Genomic DNA, 23,230 nt, shown 5'->3' with positions numbered 1-23,230 from the left:
ACAGAACCGCCCCACCTACATATAGTCAGCCGAGCTCAACGAGAGACCACCAAAAGTAATTACATACATCCCGTTTCTCCGCGACTACTCGACTCGCCCTAAGGGGTGGTGATGAAGTTCTGTATTTTCGAAGCAAGGCAGTACTAGGCTTACCGGTTTCGACTACCTCCTACTCCCGGTATGCGGTTAGTACATTTCAAACATAATTAGCAGGGCCAGACAACGGTACGGTTCTTAACCGACACAGACAGGGCTAAAACACCCAGGAACCCTGTCCTGCTGCCATACCTATACATCAACATCATTCCCCGTCCGGTCTCCAAATTTCCATTCATTTTATATCAATACACAACTCATGTACTGGAGTATGAATATATCTTATATCTCGCGAGTAACCGGAAATTACTCGACTTCTAAACATCCTATATCTCGCGAGTGACAAGAGATCACTCGTCTTCTATCGAGAACCATTAAGCATAGCACTTCTATCGTCCTATACATACTAGTATAACTCAAGGAAACCTAGAGGTCATGCAACTAGGGTTCCAAACAACTCATAAACCTAATGCACAAGTAATAGAGACATATATAGGTGTCATAAATTAAAATAATAGGATGTGCACCGAGGCATGCCTGAGGGTAACACTAAGTTAGTGTTAATATTATTTTCGGCCTTGGGCCCTTCCGACCTTGGGCCGGGTCTTCGGTTGCTTCAGCAGGTCCTTCCATCTTCTGGATATGTCCACTGAACACCGCCTTGTGGTTCGGCTCCAATATCGCGTGGTTCGCGTCCACACGTGTATATCTAGCGTATCTAAATGAGGTGCAATAATACATATGTATGAATATATATGAAATGCCAATTAATGCACATGCATAAGATATAAATTAGTGCCACTAAAACTCCCTACTTACAAAAAAACCATACTCAAAATGAATTAGCCGGCGGATTGTCCGCTATGTAGCAGCGGACTATCCGCAGCTCAACCCTGCCGACCTACCAAACTACCAACGTCTCTGGACAAACTTACAACTATACGGCGGGCTGTCCGCGATTCACTAGCGGACTGTCCACAATACACCTCTGCGAAACCATCAGAGACAACAACGTCTCTGGACCACTTCTAACCTGACTTGCGGACTGTCCGGCCCTCCTGGGCGGACTGTCCGCGGTTCGTCTCTTTGACACTGCACGACAGGCGGCAACAGGTGCGGCGGCGGCGGCGGCCGTTCCCCGGCGCCGGTGACGCACAACAGGAGGGGGAAAAAGGCCAGGGAGCACAAGTAACTCACCACGAATCCATTCTCGCAGTCGGTTCGGGCAGAGGATGACCGGAGAAGCGGATCGACGGTGGAGCAAAGCTTCAAGCGGGCTCCAATGGTGACCGGCGGTGGCGGGGGCGATTCCGACCGGGAGAAGCTGGGCTGGGGGTTGGGGAAGGTGGAGGAGGTGCTGGGCAAGATGCTCGCGCAAGGAATCGATGTATGGTGGCCGGAGGAGGGAGATCGATGGAAGAGGGCGACGGTGGAGCGAGCGGATGAGCGGAGCTGTCTCTGGTCGATGTGAGGAGAAGGAGGAGATGACAGCCGGGGCCCGCAACCAGATAAATATCTGGGTGTTACCTAGGCGGACCGTCCGGGGTTTGCTGGGTGTTACAACTAGGCTTGGCGACGCGCTGAAAATGGCATGGGGGCAAGATTGGAAGAATGTGGCCGCGTCCAAGTATGCAGGAAGGTAAAAGAACCAAAAAGAAAAATACAGTGAGACTGAAAATAACTGTAATACACGTCCTCGTTGTTCTGTTCACCTGTAATCTAAATAATATGTAAGCTTGACATTGGTTATATCTTAGTTATGTGGTCCAAGTTGATTTGAAAAATAAAAAGATTGAAGGAAGTTGCACTGGTGATATCAGTTGTGCTTTGTTTGTGACAGCTTACCACGTTCGCTTAAGTTCAGATACTCACGCCACCCGGTTCCGTTTTCGGCTATTGGTGATGGACTGATGGTGAAGCTAGTCGACAGTTGTTTGTACCGTCAAACAAGATTGTTTGTTTTAGTTTGGAGTTGTACTATCCAAATAATAATCAATTAATCATGAAAGCAGCATTATACGCCACGAGTTGACTAAATTCTGACGACTGCATATATATCCTCACTTTTCTTATTTTGATTCATATCTCGATTGATTAGTTCAATCGAATGAGTTTTTGGTCAACCCACTGGCCAAGAAGAAGCATTGTATGTGCTCTGAAAATGTGGAACCAGTGGTTATGGGCCCCTCAAGGGAGACTTATTGGAGATCTGTAGTGAACTGATTGATAATTCACAGCAGAAATGAAAACGATGTCTGAAGGTCTGTTTGGATGTTGATCCTGTGCCTCATATTAGAAGTTTGCACGGCTACATAAAGAGATTGGTTTGCACCTGACACGTTCCCCTAAACTTTAGTACATATTAGCACTCATACATATGCTAATTTTTTTTGTCTTTACTAAAATTTAGCCCGCCTCAATAGCACTCTAGTTCGGAGGAGCTAGTGCCATCGATTAGCACTTGGATCCAAACATAGCCTGGTAAAAAAAAAAGCAAGACGAATTTGACAAATCTCTAGCTGAAACTAGACACTTGATTGACACAAAGTGGTTGATAATAGCTGCACCCAAAACTCAAATGGCACTTGATCAACAAACTGGCTCAACTACATAATCGGCATTATCCTTGAGATACTTAAACAAGGACTAAATTCTCAGGCTTGCCAGTGCACAGTGCAGAGCAAAATTCAGGCACGTACGCCACACTTTTTTTTTTCCGAAAAATATCGGGGGAGATCCCCACCTACTATTAACTTAATCGGTTTAGGTTACAAAAATACTCCCGGCATTCCAGGAGGGAGGTACATGAGAGGGTTTAGAAGAAGTAGCGGGGGAGTTACATGGGAGAAGCAGAGGCACAGTGATTGAGCCACGCTTTCCATTGTTGGACAGATGGTGAAACTTTCCTGTATCTACTCATCCAAGCATCCATATCTCTGTCGACACGAGTGAGCACATCAAGTGAGCCGGAGTCGTTTTGGTCGAAAACCACGGCGTTCCTGCATTTCCATAGATGGCAAAGGATCAGGAGGACGATATCAAGGCGGACGGCATCGGGAAGGGGGACGTTGACACCAATGTCCCATGGACGTCGCACGATAGCATCCGGCACCGAGATGCCAAGGCGAGCCCAAACCCCACGCGCCCTGTGGCATCCGGAGAAGATATGAGCGTCCGTCTCCAGCACACCCAGATAGTGAGCGCACCAAGATTCATCCAAGGAACGTATATTCCTATGGTGGAGGTAAGAGCGAGTGTTAAGGCGCCCCCGGCTCAGCAGCCAGGCGAAAAACTTGATTTTTGTGGGGAGTCTGGTTGTCCAGAGTAGCGTCGCGTCGGAAGGAAGAGCCTCCCCGTGCATGGAACGGTAGGCGCCGCGTGAGCTGAAGGGCTCCTGATCAGACGAGTGAAGGAAGCGTGAGTCAAGGTAACCAGCAAGTTGGACTTGTTCCAGGCAGCTCAGGAGGATGGCTGCCTCGCTGCTAGCAGCGTTCGTCAGCCTGGGCCGCAGGTGCGTTTGGAAGCCGGTGTCCAAAGTAGCACGGACGGTGAGATCACGGAGTAGGACGTGCGAGTACAAGGCGGGGAATGCCTCTTGAAGCGGGGCGTTAAAGAGCCATCGATCGTGCCAGAAGGATGTGTGCGCGCCATCGCCGACGTGCACCCGTGTCAGGTGCTGATAGCGTTGCACTTCACTCGAGATAAGCTTCCCAAGGTAGGAGTCACTAGACAATCCCCGGCCAAGATCCGAATGAGAGATGAACCATTGTTTCCAGGGAAGCGGTTCAGGATCGTGAAGCTTGTGGACGAATTTAAGAAGAAGGCAGTGGTTCATTTCCTCAAGGCTTTTCACACCAAGTTCGCCTAGCTCTCTGGGCTGGCGCACATCATCCCACGCTACCAGGCAGCTAGAGCCGTGGCAATGTTCTTCACCGGTCCAGAGAAAGGCGCGTCGCTTGGCGTCCAGAAGCTCCCTGACGTTCCTTGGCAGCAGAATGGAGGACATGTAGTAAATCGGCAAGCTGCCGAGCACTGAGTTCACCAGAACAATACGGCCGCCAGTGCTCAAGAGACGTGCCTTCCAACCAGCAAGGTACCAGTCAAAGGAGTCCAGGAGGGGCTGGTAGTCGTCAAACCTGAGTTTGTGGGGGACAGAGGGAGTCCAAGGTAGGTTTGCAGGGGGACAGAGGGAGTCCAAGGTAGGTTTGTGGGAAGGAGGAGACGGAGCAACCCTGGGTCTCGGCCATCTCTGATGCGACGGCATCGTCGACGTTCATTGGGACGAAAGTGGATTTGTGAAAGTTGATTGTCAAGCCAGTGGCAGCGGAGGAATCATCGAGAATGCGTTTAAGGGTCACCATAGACGCGACATCGCCTTTCGAAAGAATCAGAGTGTCGTCGGCGTACTGGAGGACATGGCACGGTAGGGTCGAATCAATTGAGTGTTGGAGATCGCCATGGGCAGCAGCACGGCGGATGAGACGCTGCAGAACATCCGCAACGTACGCCACACTTTGATGGATGCAATTTGGAAAAGTTGTGACCTGTTCACTTATCAACAAATTTCAGGCACGATGCAGAAGTAAGCCGCCATGTACCTGAACCCAACCTTAGATCACATTGGAGGGGTGTCGATTGACGGCGGAATGTCCGAGGAGATGAGGGAGGCGGTCGTCGGCGACGATGCGACCTCGTGGGCGGGCTCGTCCGGGCAGTTGGTCACGGACCGCCTCTCCTTTGGGAGCCAGTCCTCCGTGGAGCACTCCGCAGGCTACTGGGAGAGGCAGATGGAGGCCAACCGCGCGCCTCTCTCCTCACTGACGGTATGCTTCGTGGGGTGCGAGATATATCATGGCAACTAATGTACTCCAGAACCGTATTGCAACCCATAAATATGGTAAGTGCGCTTGAAATAACAATGCATCAGTGGTCCATTCATGTTTCTCTTGCAAACTTCTTCAGTATTAGAATTGTTGTCAATTTGAACCAATGTTTTAAATAGCCGTCTAAGGCAATTAGCGATCTATGTCTAAAAACAGACTATAGCCGGCTTTAACGAGATATATTTAAACAGCTATAACGGGAGATAGCGGAAGCTATAGCCGGAGATTTAATACCTTGATTTGAACAGAACCAGGAAGCCACCAAGAAGAGGGCCAGGAACAACAAGAAAAATAGAACAATAGAAGCTGAGCACAGAGAGGATGGTTCAAATCAAGAGAAGCTGCACTTAATCGGCTTTGTCTGTGAGATATACTTACAAGAGCTGAAATCAGAGGATTGCTGGTGCAGAGAATTTTTCAGGCGCACCACTTTGACCGCAGGGGACAGGGTGCTGATTAAAGAGCCTAAACCATTTTTGGAGCCATGTTGATTCACCCAACTAAAATTTAGCTAGCTAAAATTTTAAAAACTGAATTTTAGCCAACTAAAAAATTCTCCCAGCTAAACTTTAGCTGGGGTGTTTGGATCCTCCGGCTAATAGACTCAGCTAAAATTTTTATAATAAAGAGCCTAGTAACCTAACCTATACACAACGTGCCAATGCAAATCAGAATCCATTCGCGAGCCACCCCTTTGCCTTCTCCTTCTACCGGGGGATGGTGTTCGGGTACAGCCCGCGGATGTACTGCGGCATGAAGTCGTGCCTCGTCAGGATCCCCACCACCGGCGGCCTCTGCACAAGCACAATGCAACTCCTGTCACGTCGTCGTCGTCGCAAGCGGGAGGAAAGAAAAGAGCTGTCGGGTGATGGATCACTACTTACCCCCTGCGTCATGGGCACGACGCACATGTGGCGGAGGGCGAGGCCGCGGAACAGCACGGCGGCCTTGGCCAGCGACATGTTCTCCACCACGGTGTAGGGCGAGCGGTTGGTGATGGGGTGGAGGTCCACGTACATGTCCATCTCCTCCTCGCTCAGCTCCAGGTCCTCCACCTTGAGGCCCTTGCCGGAGCCGGCCTTGGCGAAGTCGAAGGGCGCGAGCGTGCGGAACACCTCGGCGGCGCCGGTCTTGGCGCGGGCCCGGGTGAAGATGCGCCCCTGCAGCAGCACCAGCAGGTGGGAGCGCAGCACCAGGCCGCACAGCTCTGGCGCCGCCGAGAACGGCGGCTCCTCGATCACGGGGAACCCGTTGTGGCCCGTGCGCCGGAGGGTCTCGACGACGGTGCCGACGCGCTCGACGCTCGACAGCGTGATGAGCGGGCCCGACACCACGTCGCCGGCCACCAGGCTCCGCATGCACGGCTCCGCGTGCACCTCCAGGTAGGGGAGCCCCTTCATGCGCACCATCTGCTCGTACACGCCCTTGTTGAAGCAGTCGGCCACCGTCTTGGCGATGAGCAGCACGAGCATGATGAGCGGCAGCAGGTGGAGGTCGTTGGTCAGCTCCAGCAGGATGACGCACACGGACACCGTCATCCGCATCGTCCCGCCGAGGAAGGACGCCGCGCCCAGCAGCGCGAAGAGGCCCGTGTCGAGGCCGCTGATCGAGCCGAGCAGCGACCCGGTCAGGCGCCCGAACGAGGCGCCGGCGAGGATGACGGGGATGAAGAGCCCCGACGGCACCGCCACGCCGTAGGTGAGGACGCCCAGGGCGTAGACGGTGACGAAGAAGGTCAGGAGCGTGGCCGCGCCGAACTCCCTGTCGGTCCCCGCGCTGAAGAGGTTGCGGATGGCGTCGTCGTTGGTGTTGAAGAAGAGGGACGCCAGCGCGTTGTAGTGCCCCGCCGGGCACTGGAAGTTCTTGAAGTTGCCGGAGCGCCCGATGGTCGGGCACTTCCCGGCGGCGAGCTCGGGCGGGCAGGGCGTGCACGACGTGAGCCAGGGCAAGCCGAAGGTGCAGCACGAGGTGATCACCGAGATGGTCACCGTCAAGATGATCTTGGAGCGCGCGCCCTTCCTGCAGAGATACAATAATATGAACGGACGCTCAATGCACATGGGCATCAGTGGCCTAGCTATGGAAGGAAATGCTTGCTTTCGAGCTACTCCTAGAGACTGATCGATCAGATGGCACTCACTCGTTGAGGAGGCTGTAGACGCGAAGGATCCGGTCGACGAAGAAGTTGAAAAGAGCACCGAGCAGCCCGCCCAGGATGCCGAGCAGCATGACCACGGCGAGGTCCGTCGCGGTGTACGTGGCCTGCCGAGAACTGAGATCGAACATGATCAGCCCTCCTTTGCCAAACAGGCCACAGTGCCCGCCGCGGCAGTAGCTGATCAGGCCGCGCAACACCATCGCCACGACGGCCGTCGTGGAGAACGTCCTCCACAGAAGCGCGCTCCGCCACCTGAGAGACATTGCAATGCAATAGTAGCCAGTAGGACCGACCGACCATCCATGTCAGCAACAGAATGTCATTGCACATTGGTTTGAGGAATTACATACATACATACCATGATGTGACTTCTTCAAGCGCGAAGAGCACGCCGCCAACAGGGGCACGGAAGGCTGCTGCCACGCCGGCTGCGGCTCCGCAGGTGATGAGATCCCTGCGGTCCAGATCATTCTTGAAATACCTGATCCAGTTCCAGGTGAGGCCATACTTCCGTGACCCACCTTGCCCGAGGAAGGAGGCGACACAAGCACCGGTGTGCACCATTGGCCCTTCCTTACCCAGCACAAACCCGGCAGAAACCCCTAGTACCGAGCCAAAAATCTGCATTTTCAGTCACAGTACAATTCAGATCTAGTAACTCACCAATATCAGGGATTTCAGGAGAATGCGAGAACCACGGCTTGAGGGCACCACCTTCACCAAGAGGGTACTAGGCGCTAAGATCGAGTGCGCATCGATGCCATTCAGATAGGCCTTAACCTCAGGGATGCCGGAACCAGCTGCTGCCGGGGCAATGTAAGCGCACAATGCAGCTGCTGCGGCGGCCAACGTTGTGTTGCAACCGATGTATACTACGAACGCCATCATGTACCTGAAGCTCCAAGAGGTGTTAGACAAAGAGGAAAATGGCAATTGAAGCTTTTAAGCAGCTCGTGGCTGACAGTGCTGTGAGATCAGTACCGGTTCTTGAGCATGAGATCGCTCGTCAGGAGCAGCTTGAAACCAGCGATGTTTTCGACGGCGATGTTGCTGAAGAATCCAACTAGGGCGACCACTAAACCGACGAAGAGTGCCAGGGCCCATTTAAGGGCCTGGTATTGGAAGATCTGAAGTTTTCCTCTTGATCGCCAGTCTTGATTGTACACTTCGTTCTCCACAACTCTGAAATCATCAGTGCAATAAGGAAAGAATGCATAAATAAAATTGGTCCTAACCTGCTGAGTGCTGGCATTACTTTCTTGGATCAAAATCCTGCCGAGTTCATTGCGAGTAGAAAAGTCCGTTTTTAATGTGACTCCTTTTGTTTTTTTAAGCATAAAGCTATTTTTTTGTACATTGGATCGACAACAATCAAATAACATATCCACTCAAAAAAACATCTAGTATGATATCGATCTCTACAAAAGTCCAAAGCAAAAACTAAAAAAGAAAAAAAAACTTATTTTCGTTCAAGAAAAATCCAGGCAACTATAAAATAAGAGCAAACACGACTGCATTCATGTAGCTTGGTCAAAGGCATAATTATCCAAGTTCTCCAGACTGTCCAGAATTTAAGTTACAGCCAGACATCAAATTCCACTACAGCAAACTCAAAAATAAAGACAGCAGCAGCACTTAAAAATTTAAAATTGAAATGTAGTTGTAGTAAAGATATCTGAGAAATAAATAAAGCATGTGGAAACACAAGGGCACGTACTCGTAATCGAGGCTCTCGATGGGGCAGGTGTTGGCGCCGACGACGGCCATCTGCGAGGTTGTGTTCGTGCAGCGCTTGTGAAGCAGCGGCCGATCCAGCGTGCCAGCAGCCGCATCCTCGACGTCCTTCTCCCACTTCACCGACCTCGTCGACACCGGAGTTGCAATGGGCGTCGCCAACGGCGTTGAGGGGAAGCTCTCGGCTCCGCCCATGCCACTTCCGCTTGCAGTGGCCATGGATTATTCCCGCTTTCACTTGGGTAAGTAAATTCAGGTCACTATCCGCCTCTTCTGCTAATCTAGGAGATTATTCATACTGCGATGATCAAAGGGCATGGTTATATGTGGAGTGGAGATCGAGTACTTAAACATGATTTCCAAGTCAATCAGAAACGCGTCTTTTGACAACATTGGAAACATGCAATGCATCTTTCCTTATTCATTTTTTTTAAAAAAAAGATCAAAGAAAACGATACATCGAGCATGCACCTCTCAAGATGGCAATGTAAATTGTCAACGCGCATATGCATTGCTGCTTTCAGATAAGATTAAGAAAACAAATTTGTATCGACGATTGAATTGATTTCACGACCAATGATGATCAATCTACGTGGAATATATATGATACTAATGATGTATAGATTATAGCGCATTCAACTTGAATCAAGATCCGCTGATCGACCGGGACTCACCGCCACCTCGCCGGAACGCGCCGGCATCCAATCCTGGCCTCCTCGCCGCCGGCCGCCCGGTCAGCTCGATCGATCCCACAGCGAAGCTGAGAGGGTCCGACGAGGTGTCAGCATCCGTCCGCGCCAGCCGGCCGCCCCCTGGAACCCTTGGCTCGACGAGAGGATGTGGCGCGCACGGTGAGAGTGCCGGGAATTGCAAGGCAAGGGTGATTTGGTGGTGGTGGTGGCGTGGCCAGACGCGGCGCGGAGGAGACGGCGGCAAGTTAGCGGGAGCCCGGGGCCCTCCGCGGTCTGCACCGTGTTTAAACCTGATGGTGGGTGATCGGCACCGTTCGGGACTTGTACGACGCTCGCACACGCACGGGACACGGTGATCCCATCCAACGCAGCTACGATTAGGACTATCCACTGGATGGATAAGTATCTGCACAAATACAACAGATCACACCTTGATCCACATTGTTGGATCTGCAACAACAGACTCTGCTGCTATCCGCACCGATCCATTTGCCCCGCGCTAATCAACAGTTATGGACACGATCTCCCCATGAGCCAGCCAGATCGAGAAAAAGAAGCCTTTTTCTCGATTTTTCAGAACAAAAGACCATCAATACAATATACTATGAGATCGAGCCCTCGATTTTTAAGCACAAGAGACTGTGGAGATAACACTCCGATACAATACATCAGAGGGCAATTGATTTGGCCAAAATACATTACATGATCCCAGCTTATCGTTACTGATTCCAACTTTCAGCAAGGATTCTTACAGCAAATGTTATTGATATGCTAGAAGATACACAATCAATCAGTTTTGGTAGAATAAAAATTGAAAGCCCAAATTGAAAAAATAAGTCAGAATACAGTCATCTATATTTTGCAAGAATTGTGTATAGGAAATATAACTCATCACATGTACACTTCTCTCGGCACTGTAGAACGAAAATGGTGAAAATGAACTGGATTGTAAACAATCCATGAGGAAGCAATATACGATGCAGCCTGCTGACTGCTATCACTAGCATGGTTGATGGCATATTAAGAACTGAGCTGGCGTGATGGGATTGTATCAGTCAGTCACCGAGCGTTTGCGCATCCAGGGTTGTAATTGTTGGTACACAAAAAATGTATAGCCACAATTGGCTTCATGGTGTAATTGAGTCTAGCTAGCATCTTGGCTGCTCCAGGCATTTTTGAAAGAAACGATTTCCCTGCATCATGGATTAAACTAGTAAATAACCCAGAAGACAGAAAACTAACTATATTGCTAAACAATATGATTAAGAACCTATGTCCGCACCTTAAACGCAAAACCAATATCTGAAATGTCAATCTGAAGTGTCACTCTCCTAAGCTTATCTTCCTTGGATTGCCCTAACTTCATGAATCCCTACAATGCAAATTCCATCAAGCACTAAACATTTTGGTTGCCTTTCATTTCTTTCCAATTCACCTAAAAGAGTGAACATATTTGCATACCTGATCACTCAAAATCATGCACATGTTAGAAAATTCAAGCATTCCAACTGCTGGGACTTGGGTTGATCTACAGATTTCGATGTATGATTTGTTGAGCTGAAAAAGGTATGTACAGGTAGGTAAGAAATATAGAAGATGGGGTGATCAAGTGCATTCTTTCAATATGGCAAGGAGTAAGCATTACCTCTCCTAGAGTAATAGCCTTTCTCTTGCAATGTTGGAAAGTATTTGCCAATGCACACAGTACCATCTGCCCAACATTACAAACATAAGGAGACGCAGAAATGTAGCAGACTACAATTAAGGGAACAGGAGGGCACGAGCAAAAGTAGTAGTGAAGCTCCGAAGGCTTCTAACAATTGTGACCTTACCTGTTGTTGTTGTGGAAGAGGCAATATGCTATCTACTACTGCTGACTTGAATGCCTTTGACAAGGCTATATCCATATGGTCAAATGTCACCTGTAAATAAAAATATTAGGCTCCAATACCCAAGATGATTCAGGCACTAAATAAAATCATGTTCAAGAATTTGGACATGACCAAGTAAAAAAGTAAAGTTCATTGTAGGGACTATTATACCAGTATAATTAAATGTAAACAAGTTATTTAGTAGAAGATAAAGAGATAATTGGCAACATTTGTTAATGATGCCAATAATTCAAATTGCTTTCAATCAAAATTTACAATACCAGATTTATGTTATCATATAGATGATATAGTTGGCCAAAGACAATTTAAGACAAAAGCCATCATCACAAATTTGATTGTTATACTTAGGAGGTATCAATCTAGTTTTATGTTGTCTGACTAGAAACCACTTATCAATTACCCAATTAGCTATAAAATTAGGGAGAAGCAAAACATACTATTCCTAATTCTTGATCAGAAGAATCTTGTAGCCTGGCTTCAAGAACCTCCACAGCACTCCTGGAATTCACAAACAAGAATGTTATACTCTAACAGCTCGCATTTGCTGAGGCACGCAACCTCAAACAGTCACCGTTGATTTAACATATACTAAATTTTCTGAATTTGTTAGTAATTGAATCAACAAGATTTGGAATTCCTTTGATCCCAAAAACAATGCTGTGCCCAACATTTACTAGCTCTGATAATGGAGCTATAGTTTGCAGAGAATATCATTGTTCATCAAAAGCAGAAGTGATTTACCTGCAGACACCTAGAGCCTTTCTCATGTCACCAGTGGCTGCTGCGACTTTCTGATAATACAACATTCACCAAAACATTATAAAACAAAGTAGACGAAAATACTGAGTACAATGTTATGGTTTCTGTCAATGAAATGTATAGTGCAAACATTGCAGGAGGAATGTACTTACTCTAGCACAAAACTCCAGGGCCAGTGGTTCAAAAACATCGTACTCTAGAACCTGTGTAAGTTCCATTAAAAACATAAGAACAGCAAGCAATTGGATGTTGAGTAATTGCAGATGGATGCATAAAAATCTGAATTGGCAACATGACAAGATATTCACCTTTAGTCTATGCTTAATTATGTCACATATTTGATCCTTGCAATAAGCACGGAAAGTTACAACAAGAGGTTTGCCTGTAAATTAAAATAGCAAAGCCAGAGGAATGTTAGTTTACTTCATATCAGAAAATGGAGCATTTGACATTGTCAGCAGTGCTTACAATTTAAGGATTCAAGCTTTGGAAGAAAGCGATCTGCTAGGTCTATGGCATTCGCAATTCCTGAAAATAGCACTATCAGTCAGCCAAACTGTATTCATTGGTTCATTGGTAGGTTACGCATCCTTCAAAACTTCACCTATTAGTATGCATCTTGAATATGGGCAAGTCATAAGCATGAAAAGATCATGTAGCACAGCCCGATCTCTTGTTATTAAGTAGTCCATCTCATCCACAATGACCAACCTGGCAATGTAAGCATGCAATTTAGATGAAAGGATCAAAGGAGCAAGAAAGCCCCAATTGTCACAGTGGATACAAGCAGTTATTACATCATTCTTCTTGGAGCGGATTCCTTGTTGGAAAACATGCTCTGGAGTTGCTGAAGTGGTGACAATTTGCTGGTTACCTTCTTACGGTTCTGAAATTGTCCTAGTATCTGCATTAAAAAAACTCACTTAGTAACTAAATTTTTTGTCGAGTTGGACAGGCATAAATAGACAGCGTCTATAACCGAGTAGAAGTTAATACCTTGCTAAAAATCTCGGATGTGTTTGCTAGGTTTGTGCAATTGATTGCTAGTGAGTCAGGTGTCTCCATTCCCAGCTGCATTCACACATAATTAGCACAACACAATAACATTCAAAAACTGGAAATTACAGTTGAATCAGAGATGTTGTCAAAGCCTACCTCATCTGCCCAACACACCAAGCTCTCCTTAACCTTGTTAATGGATAAGGTCTTCCCTGTGCCGGGGCACCCGCAGACATACAGGCTCCCAGCCTTCGCCTGCTGGACGCACGCCTTGCAGAACTCAAACACGCGCCTCTGCTCATTGTCCCGGCAAACCAATTCACACGACGGCACCGTTGCCACGTGCAGCGCCTCCTTGACAGCCCTCATCTGCGCGGGATCTGCGTGGCACGACCAATTCTCCATCAGGCCCCAACACAAAGCAACTAAGCGAACGCACGGGCTGGCTGAAATGGAAATCGAGAGGCTTGCCTCGGGGATGCCACTTGGGCTTCTCGGCCGCGACAAGGTCGCCGTAGAGCCGCTTCCTGGAGGACTTGGGCGACGTCGACAGCAGCTTCGGCGTGCAGACCTGCGAGATCGAGCAGTTGGCGCGCATTGCAACGGGGGGAACGGATGGATGGTGGAAGGGAGCGACGGCCGAGCAGCCTGCATCGAGGAGACCGAGTAGAGCAGTGGATCTTACCGTTCCGGCGCCGGCGTGCGGGGATCGGTGAGGGGAGGTGTGCCGCGGCGCGTCCGGCGACGTCAGCCGGCGCTTGACGCTGCGCGGCGTGCTGGCCGCCGCGGGGGACGCGCCCGCCGTGGCGCTGCGGAGGGTCGGCATCGCTGCCTGAGGGGACGGGACGGGAAATCTGCTGTTACTTACTTGGCAGATGTGGGGGAATCGGGGAGGAATGGTGAGCGCGGATGGCGTGGAGAGGGAGGCGGGCGGGGAAGAAAAAGGGCGGGCCGTGCAGGGGCGCGACCGCGCGCAGAGCGCGAAAGGGTTTTCGGCTTCGCGCGGGAACGCGAGAGCACGAACGTGGGATACGTGGCCCGTGGGTCTGGGTCTGACCACTGGGGCCGGGGTGGGGACTGGGGAGGGGGGGGGGGGGGTTCACATCACATATAGAAAAAGAAATATCTGTACTTATCAAAAAAGAAAAGGAAATATTTGTCATTACTCTGGCAGCGCCTCGCGCGTGGTCGCCGCCAGCGTGTCTTGTGCGCCGCGTGACGTCGCCGCCGCGTCCCAGGCGTGGCTCGCCTCGCGCGCAGCCTGGTGGTCGCCGTCGCAGCCGCTTCCCGAGCGTGGCTCACCTGGTCGGCTGCTGCCACTCGCCGGCAGCGCCGCCTTGGGCAGCCGCAGGCCGCAGCTGCTGATTCAAATCAAGCAAGCAAATACTACAAATCAGAAAATTGAGAGCAAAATGGATCAAGCATAGGGCGAGTGCTAGCCTGTTGGTTGCAACCGCCGGAAGCTCGGAGTCGGAGATGCTGCTGATGCGGCAACGCCGTCGTGCCCCCGCCGTACGCGTTCGCGTCACCCCGAGATGCGTCGGCCGCCGCCGCCGAACGGATTGCGAGCTGAGTGGTTGCCGCTTCGTCGCTTCCATCCTCTGTCCTTGCTGGACCCGCACACTGCGGTGTGCACAAGCGCGGCTGTGTATTATCGTGGGCCTCATTATTTCAAAAAAAAAGAAGATCGTGGGCTTCATGGCCATTGCACCTGAGCGACCCATCTAGAACTCAAACTAGAATTTCCACTTGCTCGAGGCAGAGGGCGCTCTCGAGTCTTCTTTCCCCTCCGCGCACAGTAACCCGAGACGACACCAGGGCAGAAATCCGATCCGCCGCCGATTCGACCTCTGCCTCCAAATCTGATGCCCTCGCCAGCGTCGGAGGTGGAGGGGGTTGGTCAATCGGTGGCCGGTCGCGTAGATATACTATAGTTTAGGTAGATTCTGTAGTCTAGGGTTCCCGGTGGGATGAGACTCCCATCGATTCTTTTGTCCCTCCGAGGTACTTCTGGTGAGGGTGACGGCGCCAGAGTCGACGGCCGCCGTGCAATCTTCACTGACGATTACCTTGTGAGGTATGTAATACACCTGCTCGTGCAGCCGGGTTGGTGGTTTGTCTTCTCCCTGCTCGAGAAATCGAGTTGGTTGCTTTCCGCTAGGGTTGCTTTGTCGCCGGGTGTTTCGGGGTTGTCGGCGGTGCTTCTGGCGTCCGATCCCGTACTCTTGGCGAGGATTTGGCCACTGGCCAGCTTTGGCCCGGGCGTTCAACGGTCAAGGTGCACATCTAGCTATGTGCCGATCGATGTGGCTTCAAAATCATATGTTGCTTCGTTGAGGTGGGATTCGGCCTCAAGCTGCAAGCTCGGCGTCCGTTCCAATGTCGAGTGGTGGCTCCGTCCCCTGGTGGCGAAGATGACCGGGAAGTCTTTGCAAGGACCAGTATGTAATTTTCTTTTTATTCAGGAATGTCTTTGCAAGGATGTATGTGTAATACTTTATATGAATCAATAAAATGCAACCCGGTTTTTCTCAATAAAAAAATCTAGAACTCAAACTATTCTGTTGATGATGCGTGTCCTCGGTACGAGGAAAAAGAAAAGAGAAAAATCTATTTTTCAACTCTTAACTATTATGATTGTTTGATTTTGATCTTTGAACTATGAAATCGGATATCCGACACCTCCAACTACCAAAACCGTTCGAAAAACAACCCTAACCTCAACCTAAGGCGGTTTTACTACAGTATAATTTTCGAATTTCAAGAATTTTTCACCTCTCTCAATTAAATAATGGAGAAAGTATAGTTAATATTGTCTAAAAATCATGATATTTTTCTGGGAGGTAGCACAAGAGACAAGAAATCTATTTTGGCTAGATGTGTTACATTAGACATAGAGAAATTTGAATTGTAAAATTTTTAAAATAGGTAGAATTCAAAAATCCTTTAAATTTTTAGGCGAGCTAAACATTTGCTAAAAATGCATTAAAAACACGATAAATCATAAAATTTTATTTATTTTAACAAAATATTTTTATTGGTCCAAATTTTGTTGAATTTTTTTAAATTCCTTCCCAACTCTCAAATTTGAATCAAATTTGATTATTTCCTCAAAATTCTAATTTGAAAATTTCCTGTATAACTTGGGCCAATAAAATATTTTATTAAACTAAATAAAAAAAGTATGAGTTATCATGTCTTTAATGCATTTTTAGCAAAGGTTTGGCAGGCCTAACAATTTAAGGAATTTTGAATTCTACTTATTTTTAAAATTTTACAATTCAAATTTCTTTATGTCTAATGTAGCACATCTAGCAAAAATAGATTTCTTGTCTCTTGTGCTACCTCCCAGAAAAATATCATGATTTTTAGACAATATTACCTATGTTTTCTTAATTATTTAATTGAGAGAGGTGTAAAATTCTATAAATTTAAAAATTATACTGTAGCAAAACTGCCTTAGGTTGAGATCAGGGTTGTTTTTCAAACGGTTTTGGTAGTTGGAGGCGTATGATGTCCGGTTTCGTAATTTAAGGACCAAAATCGAACAATCATGATAGTTCAGGTTGAAAAATAGATTTTTCTTTTTCAAAAGGAAGTGTTAAACATACAGGCAACAGCCCCTCAAGAATGAAAAAAAAATCTTGGCGACAGGGGGTCAAGTGTTGCGGAAATCTCGAGCTGCATCGCTGCACGATCCATCCGATCCGCCCTTGTGCACACCGGTGGCCGTGGCACATTCCTATGCCCGACCTCGGTATTAACTTTAACTTTGACCCGCCGTGTTCTTGGACAGCTTCTTGCAGATGGCACAAACTGGAAGTACTCCTACCCTGTCTCAAGGCTGACACTTCCAAGAACTTGCCGTGTCTATCTCATCTCTGATCTCTCTCGCACTTACCATAAAAAACGATCGCCTTTCCCGCATCTCGGGGTACTTTCCACTTCCAGCGTACGCCCGGCATGCGCTCCTCGCTGCACTCATCTCCTTTTCCTTGATCTCTCCGATCTCCGTCCTCCTCCCCGGCAGCGGCGGCCCGGCCGGTTTCATTCCAATCCAATAACGCTGCCTCGGGGTCTGATCAAAACTGAAGGTTCGCCTCGCTTTCCATGTGTCCGAAGTACCGATCGGACAATACCTTTTCTCCTGCTCCGTCCATGCCTTGCTCGTGAGGAAGGGATGCTCGCCAGGAATCAGGAACCAGAGGCTGGAGTGCGCGTCCGTCCTGGCATCGCGTGCTGGCCAGTCTCGCAAGCCATGCATCGCGGCCGTCCGCGCCGCGGAGCTTAAAAATCTCCTCCTCGCTATCCATGTCGATCCGTCCAGCAGCTAGCGAGAGCTCTCGCGTGTAGACGCGCGATACAGTTTGCCGTTTAGCGGCTCGTCGCACGTGCCGACGTGAGCGCTCCTTGTTGCGTCCCTCCGAGACAAAGAGGCAATGAAGGGCGCCCTCGACGATTTCAAAGTGATGCTCACGAGGAACGAGCCTCTCACCGGCCTCGCCAGGGCGGTCGCGCTCCTCGTGATCTTCGCGCTCGGCGTCGTCGCCGGCCTCTGGACGGCCGCCGGGGCCCGCCAGCCGCCCTACGGCAGCGTCGCCGTCCCGACGAGCGTCGTGCAGGTGCCGAGCGCCGCCGCCGTGTACCCGCAGCCGGCCGGCGCCTGCTGCCGGCCCGACCCGGACCCCGCCTTCCCGGAGTTCGTGGCCCCGACGCGCCTCATGCACGACATGACGGACGAGGAGCTGTTCTGGCGCGCCACGCTCGTGCCGGCCGCCGCCGGGTACCCGTTCCGGCGGGTGCCCAAGGTGGCCTTCATGTTCCTCGCCGGGCACGGCGTCCTTCCGCTGGCGCCGCTCTGGGAGCGCTTCTTCCGCGGCCACGAGGGCCGCTTCTCCGTCTACGTGCACGCGCAGCCGGGCGTGGCCATCAACGTCTCCGAGGACTCGCCGTTCTACGGCAGGCAGATCCCCAGCCAGGTCGGTGGCTGGCTGCACGAGCCAGTCGTGCCGTGCGTGCGCCGCTTCAACGCGCGATCGCTTCGATCGTCGCCTGATCATACCTCTGATGCTTACGTGCCCTGCTGATCGATCGATGCCCTTCATCAGGAAACCTCGTGGGGCGCCGTGACGCTGATGGACGCCGAGAAGCGGCTGCTGGCGAACGCGCTGCTCGACTTCTCCAACGAGCGCTTCGTGCTCCTCTCCGAGAGCTGCATCCCGGTGCACAACTTCACGACGGTGTACGGCTACCTCGTCGGGTCGGAGCAGAGCTTCGTGGAGGTCTACTACCGGAACACCAAGCAGTGCCGGAACCGGTACAGCCGGCGCATGGCGCCCGACATCACGCTGCGGCAGTGGCGCAAGGGCTCCCAGTGGTTCGAGCTCAGCCGCGACATAGCCACCAGCATCCTCACGGACACGCGCTACTACCCGCTGTTCCGGCGGCACTGCCGGCCAACGTGCTACCCCGACGAGCACTACGTGCAGACGTACGTGGCCCTGCGCCACGGCGCCCGCAACTCGAACCGCACCGTCACGCACGTGGACTGGTCCACGAGCGGCCCCCACCCAGTGATGTACGGCGCCGGGGACGCCACGCCGGAGCTGGTCCGGAGCATCAGGGAGAGCCGCCAGCCCTGCACGCGCAACGCGCGCCCGACGACGACCTGCTACCTCTTCGCCAGGAAGTTCGCGCCCGACGCGCTGGCGCCGCTGCTCAACATGTCGGCGGCGGTCATGCAGTACTGAGATTCTTCTTTTTTCCCGCCGGCGGCGGCAGTCGGGACGACGCCGAGACCTCACCGGCCGCCGCAGCAGCTTCTTGCTCCGGATCGCACATTAGCCAGGCATCATCAGCTGTAATTTTCTGTGACACTGTTGACTGACGAACACCCATGGCTCGGTCACTTGCCGGCATCTTGTTGCCGAAATTGCCACAGCGAGACCACGCGCCCTGATCGGGCCCAGGTACATGGATGGAGTTGTCCCACGGCGTTGGTGCTGCAGGCGGCGGCAGCAGCAACCACTGCTCCACCAATGCAAGCTGCGCGCCTACCAAGTGCCAATTGGCATTGAACCACCACGTACCACCGGGCACTACTAGTCTACTAGTGGCCGCTCGGGCTGGGCAAAATAAACCGAGAATCAAGAATCGAATCGAATTTATCGAGAACCGGAACCGAAAAAGTTCGGTTCCTGTTTGGTTCCAGGATGAGAGGAACCGAAGTTTATAGGTATTTTCTATTATTGGGCTCGGTTCCCCGAAGAATCGAATTTGTGAGGAATGTTGAGTACTTTATCCTGCTTGTGATGAGTGTATTGTCAACCGCGCGGTGTGATCGTGCGCTTGGTCTTTGGATTGCAGGTACACGGGCGTCGAGTGTCGACGGGGAGCTGTCGTGGAGGTGCTGTGGCCGATGGACCGTGCGGTGGACGGCGGTGAAGGGCAGCCCAAGGTTGCTACTGTTGTTTGTGAACTAGAGGAGCTTAGATCTAGGCCTGCTTTGCTTGGCGCTTGTAAGCTTTGTCCCACGCTTAGGTTGGAGCTAGAGGAGAAGAACGCTTTGATCAAGTCTTTTGAAAAGACTAAGGTCATATAGTCTAGCCTACCTATTGACTGCTCTGTTTGCCCTGGTTTGATCTCTGATTTGGATAATCTTGCGGTAGAGAAAGCCAACCTGGAGAATGAGAATACCTATCTTAGGGCGATTCTTAGTTGGGTTTCTGCTAGTGAGCCGCAGTTGGGCATGATGATCAAACAGTTCAAGCGTGGTGATGGGTTTGGGATCGGTTACACATACACGAAGTCAGACTTTGACAGGTTGTATGGTAAGATTGGCAAGGCTGCTGGAAACACTGCTAGCACGAGCACGCAGCCTTCGCTTGTTGACCCCGCGGATGGTGTGCTTAAAGAACCACCGAAAGCACCTCCGCAGAAGCAGGTTTGGGTTCCAAAGCCCAATGAGCTGAGGAATTCCCTCGACACGCTCCCTGCTGCCACAGCCCAGGTTGCCCAGAAGAAGAGGGCTGCTTCTCCCCGTCCGCAGGCTAGGCCTCCACCTCCCAAGCGTGAGGTGAGGTACCACTGCGAGTTCTGTGACAGGGAAGGTCACCTGGAGGAGTTTTGCTTTAGGAGGAAGCGGGCTGTGAGGAGAGAGCAGGAGAGACGGAACGCGGACATGTACTCTGCTCGGGTGCATGGTCCTTCTCGGTGTGGTGATAGGCGAGATGCTAGGGCGTGCCGTGTAGGTGGAGGTGAGGGAGACAGTGGTGGTTACTGTGCTCCAGCGGGTGGTCGCTTTGCCGGCCGTGCTCCTAGTCGTTTTCAGTACGGCTATGGACCACGGGACCGAGGCTTTGGAGGAGATTTTGAGGCTCCACACTTTCCTCGCGGTGGTGTTCGTCAGTCACGCGGTAAACGGAACGGTGGATACGCTTTGTCTGGTTTTGCTAACCCTTCTGTAGAGCAAATGGCTCGACACTGGTTTGCTTCTCACTTTGCTAACCCCAGTGTTGAGATATTTGCTCGCCCTTTGTCTCACTACTGATGAGCAGGTCTGAGGCTTGGAGAGCAGGTGGATCATGGATTCCGGTTGTTCGCGCCACATGACCGGAAATGACAAATGGTTCTCCAGCCTTACCCCGATGCGCTCAAAGGAGTACATTGTGTTCGGGGATAATGGAAGAGGAAAGGTACGTGGACTTGGCGCTGTTCGAGTTTCTGATCGCTTTACCCTGAGAGAAGTTGCTTTGGTTTCGAATCTTGGCTTTAATTTGCTCTCTGTTTCGTAATTTCTTGATGAGGGGTTTGAGATTCGCTTCAAGGGGGGTTGTTCGCGTGTTTTGGATTTCAGGGGAGATTTGGTTTGCCGGATTACACCTCATGATCGGGTTTTCTTGGTTGACTTCTCTGGAACTCCTTTTGGCTCTTCTCATTGCTTGATGGCTGGTCCTTCTTCTGATCTGTGGAAGTGGCATAGGAGACTTGGACATTTGAGCTTTGACTTGTTGTCGAGACTGAGCTCACTTGGCCTGATCCGAGGATTGCCCAAATTGAAGTTTGAAAAGGGCCTTGTTTGCCATCCGTGTCGCCACGGGAAGATGATTGCTGCTTCTCATCCGCCTGTTAATCAGGTGATGACCGCTCACCCTGGAGAATTGCTACACATGGACACAGTTGGTCCTTCTCGGGTGATGTCTGTTGGTGGGAAGTGGTATGCTCTTGTGATCGTGGACGACTTTTCTCGCTATTCTTGGGTCTTTTTCATGAGAACCAAGGATGAGGCTTTCGAGTTTATTCGAGACTTGATCTTAAGGTTGAAAAACGAGCTACCCCAGGCCATGCGAGCGATTCGCAGTGATAATGGCACAGAATTCAAAAACACTCGTTTTGACGCCTTTTGCAGTGATCAAGGGCTTGAACACCAGTATTCTTCTCCCTACACTCCACAACAGAATGGAGTAGTAGAGCGGAAGAATCGGACGCTGGTTGAGATGGCGAGGACGATGCTCGATGAGTATAGGACTCCTCGCAAATACTGGGCTGAGGCGGTTAACACCGCTTGTTACGTATCCAACCTCATTTTTTTACGTGCTTTCATGCACAGGACTTCTTATGAGTTGCGGTTTGGACGCCAGCTCCGTGTTGACCATCTCAGAGTTTTCGGTTGCTGATGCTTTGTACTGAAAGATGGAAATCTTGATAAGTTTGAGTCTCGCTCGTCTGACGGTGTTTTTCTCGGTTATGCTTCTCACTCTAGAGCGTATCGTGTGCTGATTATTGATACTAACATCATCAGAGATACTTGTGAAGTCACTTTCGACGAGACTGCACCGTGCAATTCTTCTGTCTTTGAAGTTGCAGGAGATGATGAGCTCGGCACCTCCATCTTTGAAGATGAGGAGGAAGAAGCTGCAGAGGGCGACGCTGAGGCTACCACGCGTGCTGTGGACCCAGCTATCTCGGCCTCGAGCTCGGACGATGACGACGGCCCCGACCCGACTACGTCTACTTCTCGGGGGCTGATCGAGGAGGTGACTCAGTCTTCACCAGCTGCACCTGAGGAGGCACCAGCTTTGGTTGAGGAGGAGGCGACTTCGACACGGGAAGCAACGCGACACATTCAGCGTCGCCATCCACCTCAACAGATGCTAGGTGATCTCAACGAGCGAGTCACCAGGTCTAAGGTAACAAGTATCGCTGGCTTTGCTCATTCAGCGTTTGTTGCCTCTTTTGAGCCAAGGATGTTGGACACGCTCTTTCTGATTCTAATTGGGTCAATGCCATGCATGAGAAACTTGAAAATTTTGAAAGAAACCAAGTTTGGGTTTTAGTCGAGCCTCCACCTGCTTGTAATCCCATCGGAACGAAGTTGGTTTTCAAAAACAAGCAGGGTGAGGATGGTTTGGTTGTTAGAAACAAGGCTCGTCTTGTTGCCCAGGGGTTTTGCCAAAAAGAGGGTATTGATTTTGAGGAGACTTTTGCCCCTGTTGCTCGTTTGGAAGCTATTCGAATCTTTCTTGCATTTGCTGCTTCCAAGGGTTTTAAAGTTTTCCAAATGGATGTTAAATCTGCCTTCTTGAATGGATTTATCGAAGAAGAAGTTTATGTGAAGCAACCCCCTGGTTTCGAAAATCCCAAATTTCCAAACCGTGTTTATAAACTTCAGAAAGCTCTTTACGGTTTGAAACAGGAACCTAGAGCTTGGTATGATAGATTGAAAACTTTTTTGCTGGCTCAGGGCTTTAAAATGGGATGTGTGGATAAAACTTTATTCCTCATGCGGTCTGGCAATGACTTTTTATTTGTTCAGATATACGTGGATGATATTATCTTTGGTGGCTCTTCTCACGCTCTTGTCTCCAAGTTTTCTGAGCAGATGTCCAGGGAGTTCGAGATGAGTATGATGGGTGAGCTGCAGTTCTTCCTTGGGCTGTAGATCAAGCAAACTCCTCAGGGCACTTTTGTCCATCAAGCCAAGTACACTAGAGACTTGCTGCGGAAGTTCGACATGAG

General features: G+C 50.4%; 3 protein-coding genes across 3 annotated transcripts; 1 reads left to right on the top strand and 2 right to left on the bottom strand.

Moving 5' to 3' along the window:
• Window positions 1–5,354: 5,354 nt before the first annotated feature.
• LOC120675813 (chloride channel protein CLC-c-like) lies at window positions 5,355–9,148 on the bottom strand. The gene is made up of 7 exons (XM_039957022.1): window positions 8,855–9,148; window positions 8,119–8,319; window positions 7,852–8,029; window positions 7,496–7,758; window positions 7,120–7,389; window positions 5,864–6,998; window positions 5,355–5,773 (listed from the first exon to the last, which is right to left on the bottom strand). The coding sequence occupies exons 1-7, from the start codon at window positions 9,088–9,090 to the stop codon at window positions 5,687–5,689; spliced, it is 2,370 nt and encodes a 789-aa protein (XP_039812956.1). The 5' UTR covers window positions 9,091–9,148; the 3' UTR covers window positions 5,355–5,686.
• Window positions 9,149–10,231: 1,083 nt separating this feature from the next.
• Window positions 10,232–14,196, bottom strand: LOC120676677 (cell division control protein 6 homolog). Its single transcript, XM_039958005.1, has 16 exons — window positions 13,899–14,196; window positions 13,685–13,784; window positions 13,370–13,593; window positions 13,211–13,285; window positions 13,012–13,118; window positions 12,819–12,925; window positions 12,683–12,742; window positions 12,523–12,596; window positions 12,367–12,417; window positions 12,197–12,246; window positions 11,893–11,953; window positions 11,396–11,485; window positions 11,209–11,274; window positions 11,025–11,120; window positions 10,846–10,935; window positions 10,232–10,756 (listed from the first exon to the last, which is right to left on the bottom strand). Exons 1-16 carry the CDS (start codon window positions 14,037–14,039, stop codon window positions 10,712–10,714), a joined length of 1,437 nt encoding a protein of 478 aa, XP_039813939.1. The 5' UTR covers window positions 14,040–14,196; the 3' UTR covers window positions 10,232–10,711.
• A 3,087-nt stretch (window positions 14,197–17,283) lies between these two features.
• On the top strand, window positions 17,284–19,574 carry LOC120672237 (glycosyltransferase BC10-like). Its single transcript, XM_039952555.1, has 2 exons — window positions 17,284–18,192; window positions 18,322–19,574. The coding sequence occupies exons 1-2, from the start codon at window positions 17,653–17,655 to the stop codon at window positions 18,961–18,963; spliced, it is 1,182 nt and encodes a 393-aa protein (XP_039808489.1). The 5' UTR covers window positions 17,284–17,652; the 3' UTR covers window positions 18,964–19,574.
• The last annotated feature ends 3,656 nt before the right edge of the window (window positions 19,575–23,230 follow it).

The sequence above is a fragment of the Panicum virgatum genome, chromosome 5N (assembly GCF_016808335.1).
Source record: "Panicum virgatum strain AP13 chromosome 5N, P.virgatum_v5, whole genome shotgun sequence".
NCBI lineage: Eukaryota > Viridiplantae > Streptophyta > Magnoliopsida > Poales > Poaceae > Panicum > Panicum virgatum.
Note: the sequence above shows the minus strand (reverse complement) of the source record. Positions and strands in the feature narration are given on the sequence as shown.

Bases quoted from the DNA above. Each gene is read 5' to 3' on its own strand.
- LOC120675813 (XM_039957022.1), bottom strand. From the start codon at position 9,090: ATGGCCACTGCAAGCGGAAGTGGCATGGGCGGAGCCGAGAGCTTCCCC. The intron at 6,999-7,119 runs GTGAGTGCCATC...GTATCTCTGCAG, and splicing joins GTCTACAGCCTCCTCAACGA to GAAGGGCGCGCGCTCCAAGA. The intron at 5,774-5,863 runs GTAAGTAGTGAT...GTGCTTGTGCAG, and splicing joins TCGTGCCCATGACGCAGGGG to AGGCCGCCGGTGGTGGGGAT.
- LOC120676677 (XM_039958005.1), bottom strand. From the start codon at position 14,039: ATGCCGACCCTCCGCAGCGCCACGGCGGGCGCGTCCCCCGCGGCGGCC. The intron at 11,954-12,196 runs GTAAATCACTTC...TGTGAATTCCAG, and splicing joins AAGGCTCTAGGTGTCTGCAG to GAGTGCTGTGGAGGTTCTTG. The intron at 11,486-11,892 runs GTATGTTTTGCT...TTTTATTTACAG, and splicing joins CTGATCAAGAATTAGGAATA to GTGACATTTGACCATATGGA.
- LOC120672237 (XM_039952555.1), top strand. From the start codon at position 17,653: ATGAAGGGCGCCCTCGACGATTTCAAAGTGATGCTCACGAGGAACGAG. The intron at 18,193-18,321 runs GTCGGTGGCTGG...GCCCTTCATCAG, and splicing joins GCAGGCAGATCCCCAGCCAG to GAAACCTCGTGGGGCGCCGT.